At 44.2% G+C, this 15,216-nt stretch overlaps 1 protein-coding gene across 2 annotated transcripts in view; it reads left to right on the top strand.

The window, feature by feature from the left end:
• Positions 1–15,216, top strand: part of LOC137365075 (xanthine dehydrogenase/oxidase-like) — a 162,208-nt gene that overhangs the window by 143,554 nt on the left and 3,438 nt on the right. For both annotated transcript variants that reach the window (XM_068027900.1, XM_068027899.1), the window contains exons 33-36: positions 2,026–2,140; positions 5,221–5,286; positions 5,772–5,960; positions 12,507–12,674. In XM_068027900.1, the coding sequence (XP_067884001.1) occupies positions 2,026–2,140; positions 5,221–5,286; positions 5,772–5,960; positions 12,507–12,674 (538 nt within the window). The remainder of the gene's footprint in view (positions 1–2,025; positions 2,141–5,220; positions 5,287–5,771; positions 5,961–12,506; positions 12,675–15,216) is intronic.

Below are 15,216 nucleotides of genomic sequence, written 5' to 3'. Positions count from 1 at the left end.
TTTTGGGCACCATACTTCAGGAAGGATGACAAGGCCTTGGAGAGAAGAGAATGGCACCAACAAAGATGAATTTCAGTCATGTGAAGAGACAAGAAAATTTGGATTGTTCTCCTTCGAGCAAAGAAGATTAAGGAGAGATTTAATAGTGGTTTTCAAAATTAAGATGGGTTTTGATAGAGTGGATAAGGAGAAACTGTTTCCACTGGCAGGAGGGTCGGTAACATGAGAACACAGATTTAATGTCATTGTCAACAGGGGAGCATTTCTTTTATACAGCGAGTTGTTATTGTCTGGAATGTACTGCCTGAAAGGGTGGTGAAAGCAGAGTCAGTAGTAACTTTCAAAAGAGAATTGGATAAATACTTGAAGGGGAAAGAAATTGCAGTCAATGGGGAAAGAGCAGGGGAGTTGCTCTAAGGTGGATAGATCTTTCAAAGAGCCGCCACTAACACAATGGGCTGAATGGCCCTTTCTTTGCTGTATCATTCTATGAAGTCTCTGCTGTGTGACAAAGGTAACACTACAGTAGAAGCTAGGAGTGTGCTGTCGTGATTCTCATGGTGTATGCCTTTTATGGGCATATTGTAATGTATATTGTAAAAGGTCGGAATTATGAGAAATGATGGCAGAAACCTAGTCCTTTCCGCCTTGATCAGAGGCATCTGAGATGCAAACCTTTCGAAATGTATTAGCTAGTTAAAGAGAGGGTGTTGGTAAATCCACAGTAGTCCTTTAAGTTACAGAGCAAGGGAAGGAAAAGGAGACACAGCTTAAAACCAGCAAAAGCTAATGTTATGACTAATATTAGGAAGTTCCTTTTAAATAAAGAGCGCCCAAATGTGAACAGACTGCCAGGAAGAGAAGTAGAAGTGGAAACCCTGGAATCTTTTATGGGTTAATCAGGTGCTTCAATATGTGGGGAGAGACATTAGGATGCCTTGGGATGGATGAATTAAGATGGGCTGAATGGCCTTCTCTATCCATGACTATCTTGCAATCCTGTGACATTGATAAAATGTACAGAAGTGATTCTCGGAGCAGTAACACCTCCTCCTCCACTTAATGTCATTCCACTTCTATTTTCCAAGTGTCCATAATGTTCTGTTGCTGCCTGTAATTTGCATAATTTTGGCTCTTTTGTTGATTATTTTAAATCTATGTACCCTGCTTGTCAACCAACCCTGCAGTGGAAACAGTTTACCCTTATTTACTCTGTCAAACCCTTCATAATTTCATGTGAAGGATTTCCTGTCATGAATCCTAAATTTTCCCATCATCATTTCCCTGTGTTATTTATAATCTGACATACTTCATGTCAAATTGGGCTCAATGCCTTATCTATTACTATTTTTAATTCATTCTTGGAATGTTGGTATTTAATGCTCATCCCTAGTTGCCCTGGAGAAGATTGTAGTGAGCCGCCTTCTTGAGCTGCTGCAGTCCATGTGGTGAAGGTGCTCTCACAGTGCTGTTATGTAGAATTTTGGCCCAGTTAGCGTTAGGGAGAGGTGATATAGTTCCATGTCAGGATGATGTGTCAATTGGAGGGGAACTTACAGGTGGTAATGTTTCCATGTGTCTGTTGCCCTAGTTTGGGTTTGGAAGGTGCTGTTGAAGGAGCCTTGGTGAGTTGCTCCAGTGCATCTTGTATAAGGTACACTGCTGCCACTGTGCATCAGTGATGCAGGGAGTGAATTCGAAGGTGGTGGATGGGGTGCCAATCAAGTGGGCTTCTTTGTCCTGGATTGCGCCAAGTTTCTTGAGTGTTGTTGGAGTTGCACTCATCCAGGCAGGTGGAGAGTATTCCATCACACTCCTGACTTGTGCCTTGAAGACGTTGGACAAGCTTTGTGGAGACAAGAGCTGAGTTACTTGCTGCAGAATTCCCAGTCTCTGATTGTGTAGTGAGAAGGAAAGTTTAAACAAAGTGTGCTTTCAGTCATTCTGAGACATGCTAAGAGATGTAATGTTGCAAAGGGTTATGATTTGAAAAGGTACTTATGCACATTGGTGTTTCTTGAACAGGACTCCTAATCTGAACTACAACTGGGAGAAGAACGAAGGAAGGGCTTACAATTATTTTAGTTATGGTGTGGCTTGCTCTGAGGTTGAAATTGACTGTCTCACTGGGGATCACAAGGTAAAGTACCCAACAACAACAACTTGCATTTATGTAGTACCTTTAACATAGTAAAACATCCCAAATCACTTCACAGGAGCATTATCAAACAACGTTTGGCACCAAGAAACATTTGGAGAAAATGGAGCAGATTGGTTGGTCAAAGAAGTAGGTTTTAAGGGGAATCTTAAATAAGGAAAGTGAGGTGGTTTAGGTAGGGAATTCCAGAGCTGAGGGTTTTGGCAGCTGAAGAGCGATTAAAATTGGGGATGTGCAAGAGGCCAGAATTGAAGGAGTGCACATATCTCAGGAGGTTGTAGAGCTAGAGGGGAGTTACAGAGGTAGGGAGGGGCAAGACAATGGAGGGATTGGAAAACAAGGATTAGAATTTTAAAATCAAGGTGTTGCTTAACCGGGCAATGAGCACAGAGGTGATGTATGAATGGAAATTGGTACGACTTAGCAGAGCTTTGGATGTTCTCAAGTTAAGAACACAAGAAATAGGAGCAGAAGTGGACCCTATGGCCCATCAAGCCTGTTCCGCCATTCAATATGATCATAGCTGATCTTTAGCTTCAATTCCACTTTCCTGCCCACTCCCCATATCCCTTAATTCCCTGCGAGACCAAAAATCTATCTGTCCCAGCCTTAAATGTATTCAATGATGGAGCATCCACAACCCTCTGGGGTACAGAATTCCAAAGATTCACAACCCTTTGAGTTTAGTAATTTCTCCTCATCTCAGTCCTGAATGATTGACCCCTTATCCTGAGACTGTGTCCCCGTGTTCTAGATTCCCCGGCCAACAGGAACAATCTCTCAGCTTCTACCCTATCAAGCCCTTTCAGAATCTAGTATGTCTCAATTCGACCACCGCTCATTCTTCTAACCTCTAGAGAATATAGACCCAATTTACTCAGCCTCTCATCATAGGACAACCCCCTCATCCCAAGCACCAATTTAGTAAATCTTCGCTGCACTGGCTCCAATGCAAGTATATCCTTTCTTAAATGTGGAGACTAAAACTGCACACAGCATTCCAGGTGCGGTCTCACCAAAGCCCTGTACTATTTTAGTAAGACTTCTTTATTCCTGTACTCCAATCCCCTTGCAATAAAGGTCAACATGCCATTTGCCTTCCTAATAGCCTGCTGCACCTGCAGAGGGAAGGAAAGGGAGATCAGCTTCTTAGAATAGGTGTTGAATAGGCATGCTGTGGGTAAATACACAATGGGCTGTGGGAAAGAAAGAAACAAAGACTTGCATTTATATTTCATCTTTCATGATCACCGGACATCCCAAAGCACTTGACAGCCAAAGGGGTACTTTTTTGGAAATGTAGTCACTGTTGTAATATAGAAAATGCAGCAAGTTAATTCACAGAATCACAGAATTGTTACAATGCAGGAGGAGGCCATTAGGCCCATCGTGTCCAGACTGGCTCTCCGAATGAGCAATTCACCTAATGCCATTCCCCCTCCTTCTCCCCATAACCCTGCACATTCTTCCTTTTCAGATTACAGTCTAATTCCCTTTTGAATGCCTCGATTGAACCTGCTTCCACCAAGTTCTCAGGCAGTACATTCCAGACCCTAACCACTCACCTTGTGAAGAAGTTTTCCCTTGGGTCACTTTTGCTTCTTTTGCTAATTACTTTAATTCTGTGCCCTCTCATTCTCGATCCTTTCACGAGTGGGAACAGTTTTTCCCTATCCACTTTGTCCAGACCCCTCATGATTTTGAATACCTCTATCAAATCACCTCTCAGCCCTCCCTTCTCCCGGGAAAACAGTCCCAACTTCTCCAATCAGTCTTCATTTCTGAAATTCGTCATCACTGGAACCATTCTCCTGAATCTTTTCTGCACTCTCTCCAATGCCTTCACATCTTTCCTAAAGTGTGGCGCCCAGAACTAAATGCAATATTCCAGTTGAGGCTGAACTAGTGTCTTATACAAGCTCATCTTAACTTCCTTGCTCTTGTACTCTATGCCCCTATTAATAAAGCTTAATATTAATAAATGCTTTATTAACCGCGCTCTCAACCTGCCCTGCCACCTTCAATGCCTTATGCACATATAAACCTAGGTCTCTCTGCTCCTGCACACCTTTTCGAATTGTACCCTTTATTTTATATTGTCTGTCCATGTTCTTCCTACCAAAATGAATGACTTCACATTTCTCTGCATTGAACTTCATCTGCCACTTGTCCACCCATTCTATCAACTTGTCTATGTCCTTTTGAAGTTCTACACTATCCTCCTCACAGGTCACAATGCTTCTAAGTTTCACATCATCCGCAAATTTTGAAGCTGTGCCCTGTACACCAAGATCTGGGTCATTCATATTTATCTGGAAAGCAAGGGTCCCAACACTGATCCCTGGAGAACTCCACTACAAACCTTCCTCCAGCCCAAAGAACATTTCTTAACCACTACTATCCGTTTCCTGTCACTCAGTCAATTCTGTATCCATGTTGCTACTGTCCCTTTTATTCCATGAGCTATAATTTTGCTCACAATTCTGTTGTGCGGCATTGTATCAAATGCTTTTTAGAATCCATGTACACCACATCAACTGCATTGCCCTCATCAACCCTCTCTGCTACCTCTTCGGTTACGCATGGCAAGCTTCCACAAACAGTAATGTGATAATGACTAGATAATCTGTTTTTGTGATGTTGATTGAGGGATAAATATTGATCAGGACACTGGGGTTAACTCCCTTGTCTTTGAGATAGTTCCATGGGATCTTTTACATCCACCTGAGAGGGCAGAGAGGGCCTCAGCTTAGCATCTCATTTGAAAGATGGCACCTCTGACGGTGCAGTGCTCCCTGAGTACTGCATTGGAGTGTCAGCTTTGATGTTTGTGGTCAAGTCTCTGGAGTGGGACTTGAACCCACAACCTTCTTGTTCACTGTGGCGGTATTTGTGAATATATGGCTAATACCAGCTAAAGTTCCTTTAGCTGTGAATCACAGAGCCCTGACTTCAATCCGCTCTATATCTCTGTGCAGAGTCCTGGCTCTTCCAGTAAAGACTGACGGTTTAATGTCACATTCGAAGCACACGTCTTCACTCCTAAATGTTCTTGATTTCAGAACCTCCGCACTGACATCGTCATGGACGTTGGGAATAGCCTGAACCCGGCAGTGGACATCGGGCAGGTGAGATACCTTCCCATGGTGATGGGTGCTATCCCTGGGCCTATAACAGGAACAGTGGGGAAAGAAGAACAAAACAAAAGATATAGAAGAAAAGAAATACGGACTTGCATTTCTATAGCACCTTTCATGACTTTGAGATGACCTAAATCATTTTGCAGTCACTAAAGCACTTTCTGAAGTCTAGTTACTGTTGTAATGTGAGAAACTAGGCAGCCAATTTGCGCACAGTAAGCTCCCACAAACAGCAATGTAACAATGACCAGATAATCTGTTTTAGTGATGCTGGCTGAGATATAAATATTTTCCCAGGAACTCCTCTGCTCGCCTCTGAAATAGTATTGTGGGATTCTTTATGTTCAACTGAGAGGGCAAAGGGTTTAATGTATCTTCTGAAAGATGAAAAGGAAGGTATGTGGAGTTAACCTTCGTATTTCTAAGGAGACTGATTTAGTAACTCTCTCTCTCTCTCTTTCTTTATTGATCAGGTGGAGGGAGGGTTCATGCAGGGCCTTGGTTACTTTACTCTGGAGGAACTGCGCTATTCACCTGACGGTGTCCTGTACACCCGGGGACCAGGGATGTACAAGATCCCAGCAGCAGGCGACATCCCTACAGAACTGAATGTCTCTCTTCTTCGGGAATCTCCGAACAAAAAAGCTATCTATTCTTCCAAGGTAACTCACCCTTTTTTAGTTTAACTGATAGAGCGAATGTAGTATTGGCTCTGGTGTCACATCATGGGCTGGATTTTGTTCTTCCCCCTCACCCCGGGTCGGGTTCCAGGGTGGGGGGGGTGGGGAACTCCTGAGATGGTTTGGATGAGGCCATGGATCTTGATGCTGGAAGGGCCCAGCCCGACCCTCCCAGCGGCCGTGAGGCTCTGGCGGAGCCCCCCCTCCCCCTCCACTGCTGGGCGGCGGGAGCACAATTTAAATATCCGAATGAATAAAATTAATACATTTACATGGACTTACCTACAATCTTGAGGGCCCGCCACGATCTTCGGTGCAGTGGCCGGTACTCCCGTGCCTTCAGACCCCCGTCCAGGGAAACATGGCACCACACTGGTGGGGAGGGGGGAGAGGTAAGTTTTTCAGTTCGGTGGGGTGGGGAAACAGGGCCAAATACACAGAATGGGTGTAGGGGATGGTAGGAAGGGTTGAATCTTGAATTTTGTGCAGTTTGGGGGAGAGGGATGTAAAAGGTAAGTGTTTTGGGGGGGGGAAGGGCAAATAGTTATTGTAATTGTTATTGGGGGGGTGGGGGTGGGAAAGGGGCGTTAGAAATTTAAATTGGGCGGCAAGGCTGGCTGCCCTTTAAAAAAGGTGCCAGCACCACTGGCAGTGAAGGACAGCCTGCCCCGTCCACGAGATTTGCAGGGGGGGTGGGTGGTGGGGGCAGGTCGCCCTGGCGATTTAAATAAACCACCGCACTTGAGATTACGGCGGCTTTTTGGCATGAGGCACGCTTTTTGAGCTCGCTGCCGAGATCGGCAGCGGACTTTTAAAATTTAGCCCCGTATGTTGGTGTCACGCTTTGCATGCGTTCATTAATAATAAGGGCACAGAGAAGGCAGCAGCTCTGATCTGAACACTTCAAGGAGGTGGAGAGACGAGAGAAACTGGGGCTCCCTGGCTGTAGAAGCTGTACTAAAGCAAGCAAGTTAAGGTAAGCCTTTATTAAACTATGCATAGAAGCATTTAAGGGGAAGCTAGATATGTAAATGAGGGAGAAAGGAATAGAAAGATAGGTTGATAGAGTCAGGTAAAGTAGGGCGGGAGGAGGCTCATGTAGAGCATAAACACTGGGCCGAATGGCCTGTTTTTGTGCTGTATTCTCTGTAATAAAATCATTGGTTAGGCTTTAGTTGGAATATTATGTCCATTTCTGGGCACCATCTTTTAGGAAGAGAGGGTGCAGATGGGATTTACTCGAATGGTACCAGGGATATAGGAGCATATGAACGTAGGAAATAGGAGCAGGAATAGGCTGTACAGCTCCTTGAGACTGCTCCGCCTTGAAATAAAATCATGGCTGATCTTTTTCCTCCAACTCCATCGACCCACTCTATTCCCATATTCCTTGATTCCTTTACAGCTCTCTGTGGTTGAGCATCTCAAAGATTCACAACCCTCTGAGTGAAGAAATTTCTCCTCATCTCAACTCTAAATGGTCGACCCCTTATCCTGAATATATGACCCTTAGTTCTAGACTCTCCAGCCAGGGGAAACAGCCTCTACCTTGTCAAGCCGGGTTCGATTCTGGGTACTGCCTGTGTGGAGTTTGCAAGTTCTCCCTGTGTCTGCGTGGGTTTTCTCCGGGTGCTCCGGTTTCCTCCCACAAGCCAAAAGACTTGCAGGTTGATAGGTAAATTGGCCATTATAAATTGTCACTAGTATAGGTAGGTGGTAGGGAAATATAGGGACAGGTGGGGATGTTTGGTAGGAATATGGGATTAGTGTAGGATTAGTATAAATGGGTGGTTGATGGTCGGCACAGACTCGGTGGGCCGAAGGGCCTGTTTCAGTGCTGTATCTCTAATCTAATCGAATCTAATCTAAGCCCTTTTTATATGTTTCAATGAGATCATCTCTCACACTATTCCAGGTGTGATCTCACTAAGACTCTATATAATTGCAGCAAGGAATCCTTGGTCTTATACACCTTACAATAAAGGCCACCATGCCATTTGCTTCCCTAATTGCTTGCTGTACCTGAATGTCACTTTCTGTGATTTGTGTACAAAAACATCCAAATCCGTCTGAGACCAATATTTGTCAGACTCCCGCATTTAAAAAAATATTCTGCTTATTCTTCCTATCAAAGTAGATCATTTTAACACTTCCCCACATTATAATCCATTGGCCAGTTTCTTACCCACTCACTTCACAGGTTTATTTCCCTTTGCAGCCTCCTTGCATCCACTTCACAACTTTCCTATCCAGCTTTGTGTTGTCAGTAAACTTGTGGTATTGCACTCATTCCTCTCATCTAAGTAATTAATGTAGATTGTAAATAGCTGAGACTCCTGCAACCTGAAAATGTCCTGCCCATTCCTACTCTTTGTTTCTTTGCCCGTTAACCAATCCTCAATCCATGCTCATATATTACCCCCAAATTCCATGAGCCCTAGCATTGTGTACAACCTCTTGTGTGGTATCTTATTGAATGCCTTCTAAAAATACAAAGATGTTACATCCACCTGTCCCCCTTTCTCTACCATGCTAATTACGTCCTCAAAAAACTTGAATAGATTTGTCAATCGCAATTTCCCTTTTATAAAATTGTGTTGACTCTGCTTAATCATATTATGATTTAGTAAATGTCCTGAAACAATGCTCCGAATAATAGATTCGAGCTTTTTCCCAATGATTCCCAATTATCAGGCTAACTGACCTACAGTTCCCTGTTTTCTCTCTCTCCTTTCTTGAACAGCAGGATTACATTTTCTATCTTCCAATCCACAGGAACTGTTCGAGAATCTAGGGAATTCTAGAAGATCAAAATCAGTGGGCTGAATTTTACATGTCCACCGGGCAGACTGCTGGTCATGGAGCCACCGCGACATTAAACCCGGTGGCTCATTTAAACGCCCCCACCGCCCCCCCCCGCCCCCGATGATGTGGAGTGGACGGGCAGTCCGTCCCCAGCAATGGCCTCAGGTGTCATTGTGCAGGTGCCGACGCCATTTTTAAAGGACTGCCCGCCCTTACATTTAGTTTACATATTTTAAAAAATAGGCATTTTAAATTTAATTAAAAAAACAAAATGTTTCTACACCTCGTCCCCTTCCCAGGGCACTTTCCCCTGCAGTCGCAGGAGGTGTAATACCTGTCCATTTACCTCTTCTCTCCTCACTATCCCAGGCCCCAAACACTCCTTTCAGGTGAAGCAGCGATTTACTTGTACTTCTTTCAATGTAGTATACTGTATTCGCTGCTCACAATGTGGTCTCCTCTACATTGGGGAGACCAAACGCAGACTGGGTGACCGCTTTACAGAACACCTCCGCTCAGTCCGAAAGCAGGACGCTGAGCTTCCGGTTGCTTGCCATTTCCACACTCCCTCCTGCTCACATCTCTATCCTGGGATTGCTGCAGTGTTCCAGTGAACATCAATGCAAGCTCGAGGAACAGCATCTCATTTACCAATTAGGCACACTACAGCCTGCAGGACTGAACATTGAGTTCAATAATTTCAGAGCAAGACGGTCACCCCATTTTACTTCCATTTTGAGTTCTTTTTTTCTTTTTTACATTTTTAACATTTTTTTGTATGCTTGTTTTATTACATCTTAGCTTGTTCAGTTTGCTTACCCACTTTTTTTCATTTTTGTACTTGCTGCTGCTCAATCTTCAGTCCGTTAACACCCTATCTGTACTAATGCTTTGTCTTTCAACACACCATTAACATATTGTTTGCCTTTGCTCCATAACCTTCTAGTCAGCTATTCTGTGGCCTTGTCTAATCTACACCTCCTTTGTTATCTCTTGCCCCACCCCCGCTTTACTTGTTTATAACCTTTGACGTTTCTAATATTTGCCAGTTCTGAAGAAGGATCACTGACTTGAAGCGTTAACTCTGCTTCTCTCTCCACAGATGCTGCCAGATCTGCTGAGTATTTCCAGCATTTCTTGTTTTTATTTCAGATTTCCAGCATCTGCAGTACTTTGCTTTTATTAAAATGTTTCTAGCCCCTTTCCAATCCCCCCCCCCCACCAATGACCATATAGTTAATTCCTTGCCCTCTCCCCACCCCCCACCCCCCCCACAAAATACTTATCCGGTGTTCTTCACCTTTCTCTCCCGCCAAAGTTTATAAACTTTTAACTTCAACCCCTTCCCACCATTCCCTAGACCAATCAGAATAGTTTGGTCCTGCTCCCCCTGCACCTGCACTGAAATACTTACCTGCTCCCCCTCCCCATCAGTGTCCCACATTGGCTCTCCGGACGGAGATCTGAAGGCGTGGGAGTGCCGGCCATCAGCACCAATATCTGACCGGGATGACCAGCGGGAGCAGGTAAGTGATTAATTCGTTAATTGGCATTGTTTTTCATATTTAAATTCCGCTCCCGCCACTGAGCTGTGGGGGAGCCAACGAATTCTCGCCAATGTCGGCAATATTGGACTGGGCCTTCCTGGCATCGAGTTCCGGGGTGGACCTCTGCTGGAGGTATTTTCCGGCCCCCACACCTTGCCACGACCGCTGACGTCGAGGGGCTATAAAATCCAGCCCAGTATGTCCACTATCTCTGTCGCTACCTCTTCTAAATTCCAAGGATGCAGGTCATCAGGTCCAGGGGATTTCTCACCACTTTGTCTCATTAATATCTCCAGTACTATATCTTTACTAATAGTAATTACTTTACTCACTGTCATTCGACCCTTGGTTCCCCCACTACTTATGGTATGTTTTTTGAGCCTTCTACTGTGAAGACGGTTTTTTTTTCCCTGAAGGGTGTATTATGTTCAGCATTCACCTTACCCTCATGAGTAACAGTGCATTTTCTAAGTTAAAGACAATGTGTCATTTCCAAACTCAACGCCCAACACATCAACATCCACCTGAAGCCATCGAGCAGAATTTACAATCCTACCACTCACAAAGATCTTAGTATCATCTGCAAACACGTAGATCATTCCCCACCGCACCCCCCCCCCCCACCCCCAAAAACTACATTTAGATCATTAAGAAAAACAATAAAAAACAACAGTCCAAACACCGATCCTTGCAGGACGGCATTGATAGCCCATGTCCAAACAGATCCAAATCCAAATCCATCTCTAACTACTTTTTGCCTATGTCCTGCCAGCCAATTCTCAATCCAGCTCAATTTAGTAGCTCTGCAGACAGGGGAAGCTAGGGCTGTTTTCCTTCGAGTAGAAAAAGTTAAGTGTAGATTCAATAGCATTCAAAATTACGAAGGGTTTTGATAGAGTGAGTAGGGAGAAACTGTTTCCAGTAGCAGGATGGTCAGTAGCCAGTGAATACGGGTTTAAGATAATAGGCCAAAAAATTTATAGGTGAGGAGAGGTGAGGAGAATTTTTTTTTACACAGCAAGTCATTACGATCTGGAATGCGCTGCCTGAAAGGGCGGTAGAAACAGATACAATAATAACTTTCAAAAGGTAATTGGAAAGGGAAAAAAAACTGAAGGGCTATGGGGAAAGAACTGGAGGAATGGGACTAATTGGATAGCTCGTGCAAAGAATTGACAAAGGCATGATGGGCCAAATGGCCTGTTTCTGTGCTCTTTGATTCTATGGCTGAAACCGAACATGGCGGTAGTGGCATTTGCCCGTATGAAGTTTGCCTGTGTGCTGTTTCACTGAGGGCACTGACCCAAAACAAAATAGGCAAAGGGTATTCGGGCAAAACGTACTGACATTGTTCTGCAGATGTTTTAATAATGGCAGCATTGCCACATTTGATGCTCACATCACATTTTGTGGTTTCAACTTTTTCCAGTTATCGTTACTGAGCAATTTTTCCCTCTGCAGACTTCAATAAAAACTGCAGTTATTCCTGAAGCCACGAGATGGCTTCATAACCCTCACCATCACAAAGTACAAGATGGTTGCATACCTTTAAGGGATTTGCCTGATTTTTCCCCGATTGAAGAATATTCAGGCAAAACCTGACATCAGGTGATGAACTGGGTGATGTGGAGGGTGTTCCTGAGAAAACTGGTGGTTTAAGGCATCATCGCAGGTGTGGCATTAAACTACAGGAGGTACAGGTTTGACTCCTGGTTTAGCTATCTTGTCTAGTCAACAGTTCGGGCATTACAGTGTGCCTCAGTTCCCCTGGAATAAGGGCGGTGGAGGAGGGGGGGAATGGTGGGTGGAAATCAGCCAGGGTTCCCACTCTCGAATGCTATCCAGCGACCTCCAATGGAAAATGCATGGGTTCAAAGCACACAGCCATGAAACTCCCCACTCAGTAACCACTCACTGTGGAGGCTCACACATGAAGAATGAGTATTTGTACTGGGCTTCTGGAGAAAAAAAGGAAAGGCACAGTGCCGGCTAAAATAGTTTTGATTTATTGACTGTGTGTGAAATAGTTTGTGAATCCTTTTATTAATATGTTGAAAATAATGAAGCGGACTTGTAAAACAAAAACAAAAATCAAGATTTAATAATCATTCAAAGGTATAACTGCAAGTAACTGGACCTCCAGGTTGCAGGATTAAACAGTGTCTGTTTATTTCAGGCTGTTGGAGAACCTCCCCTATTCCTCGCAGCCTCCATATTCTTCGCCATCAAAGACGCCATTGTCGCCGCCAGGGCAGAATCTGGAGTAACGGGCCTCTTCCGCCTGGACAGCCCAGCAACACCAGACAGGATACGTATTGCCTGCATTGATAACCTGACAGAGATGGTATGTGAGTTTTCCTTCAGTGTCTAGGCTGAAGGGAACACCATGACCAGAAATGGTGAATTGGCTTCTTCTCGGAGTCTTCCTCATTCCTCAAGCCCAACACAGCCTGATGATAAGAGTTTCAGGGGCAGGGTGGGGCCATTAATCCCGACAGGCTGTTCCTTTCTAATAGATCTCAGCCCATCTACCGTTACACTATGGACGATCATCATGCCTTCAGCTGCCTAGGCTCTAAGCTCTGGAATTCCCTCCTTAAACCTCTTCATATCTCTACCTTTCTCCTTCACCCTTAGCATGCACCTTAAAACCTACCTCTTTGACCACGCTTTTGGTCGCCTGTCCGACTATGTCCTTGCCTGGCTTAGTGTCAAATGTTGTTTAATAGTCACTTCTGTGACGTGCCTTGTGATGTTTGACATAAGAATATAAGAAATAGGAGCAGGAGTAGGCCATGCAATCCCTCAAGGTTGCTCTGCCATTCAATAAGATTATGACTAATTTTCTATTTCAACTCTAATCCCACATTCCTAGATTCCCATAGTGTCCAAAAATCTATCAATCACAGTATTCTATGCTCAATGAATAAACCTTCATAGCCCTCTGGGGTAGAGAATTCCAAAGATTCAGCACCCTCTGAGTGAAGAAATTTCTCCTCAACTCAGTCCTAAATGACCAACCTCTTACCCCGAGACTGTGACCCGCCTAGTTCTGCACTCCTGAGCCAGTGTAAACAGCCACTCAGCATCTGCCCTGTCAAGCCCTCTAAGAATTTTATATGTTTCAATTAGTTCACCTCTCATTCTTCTAAACTCCAGAGAGTATAGGCCCATTCTGCTCAATCTCTCCTCATAGGACAACCTTTTCAGCCCAGGAATCAGTCGAGCAAACCTTTGTTGCACCTCCTGAAAGACAAGTATATCCTTTCTGAGGTAAGGAGACCAAAACTGTGCACAGTCCTCCAGGTGTGGTCTCACCAAAGCCCTGTACAATTGCACTAAGACTTCCTTATTCTGATACTCTAACCCCCATCACCACCTCCCCCCCGCCCCCGCTTTAAGGGCTAACATATCATCCTGATTGCTGTATCAACATGTTAACTTTCTGTGATTCATATACAAATCCCTTTGAATACCAACTAGTCTCTCACCTTTTAAAAAATATTCTGCTTTTCTAATGGATCTGAGCCTAACTACCTTCTCATTATGGACTATCCTGGTGCCTTCAGCTGCCTAGGCCCTAAGCTCTGGAATTCCCTCCTTAACATCTCGACTTCTCTCTCCTCCTTTCAGATGCCCCTTAAAACCTCCATCTTCAACTAAGCTCTTAGTCACCTGTCCTAATATCTTGCATGACTTGGTGTCAGGATTTGTTTGATAATGGTCCTGTGGAGCGTCTTGAGACTACATTAAAGGTGCTAGATAAATACAAGTTCATGTTGTTGATGCAATACTGCTAGCAAGAGGAAAAGCCCACGGGGAGTGTCATTTAGCCACTCAAGCCTGTTCCACATTTAATCAGATCATACCTGATCTGTACCTTAACTCCATTTACCCACCTTTGATCCTTAGTCTTTGATTCCTTTATCCAACAAAAACCTATTGATCTCAGTCTTGAAAGTTCCAATTGACCCCAGCATCCATAGCCTTTTGAGGAGAGAGAGAGAAGAGAGTTCCAGATTTCCACCACCCTTACGCGTGAAAAATCAATTCCTGATTTTGCTTCTGAATGGCTGAACTCCATTTCTAAGATTGTGACAAAATAGTTTCTTCTCTAACTACCCGATCAAATCATTTTGTTATTTAAATCATCTCGATTTGATCAGCTCTTAACCTTCTACACTCAAGAAAATAGTTTATGGAAAAAGTCCTCATTATATAACTCTTTTAGCTCCCGTATCACTGTGATGAATCTGCACTGCACCCTCTCAAAGGCTAAAATGTCCTTCCTGAGGTGTGGTTTCCAGACCTGAAGACAATACTCTATATCGAGAGATTGTGAGGAGTGCCTCTCTCTGTCAGCAACATATTTAATCACCTCTCAAGACCATTTGTGTCAGCGTCCTTCCCAGGGATGTATTCCATGACATCCCACCCTTGGATGATCTGCCTGACCCCATGAAACGGAGCTGATCATAGCCCTGGGCTCCATCAGGACAGTACTTGCATTACCAAGTCACCTCATCGCATCAACAAATGCCACACAATGGATTACTTTTGACGTGTAGTCACTGTTGTTCTGTCAGCAAATGCAGCAGCCATTTTACACACAGAAAGATCCCATAACAAGCAACGAAATGAAGGATCAGTTGATTTTTTTTTTCTGTGATGTTGATTGAGTGATAAATATTGGCCAGGGCGCCGGGAGAACTCCCCTACTCTTCTTTGAAATAGTACCACGGGGCCTTTACAACCATCTGAGAGGGTAGTCTGGTTCTCTGTTCAACACATCTCCAATTAACAACACTTCCAGCAGTGGAGCACTCCCTCAGTACAGTGCCAGCAAAGGTCAGCAGCTCGGGTCTCCGGAGTAGGGGCGTTAACCC

Source organism: Heterodontus francisci, chromosome 3 (assembly GCF_036365525.1).
Source record: "Heterodontus francisci isolate sHetFra1 chromosome 3, sHetFra1.hap1, whole genome shotgun sequence".
NCBI classification, from domain to species: Eukaryota; Metazoa; Chordata; class Chondrichthyes; order Heterodontiformes; family Heterodontidae; genus Heterodontus; species Heterodontus francisci.
This window is presented reverse-complemented; position numbering and strand designations above follow the sequence as displayed.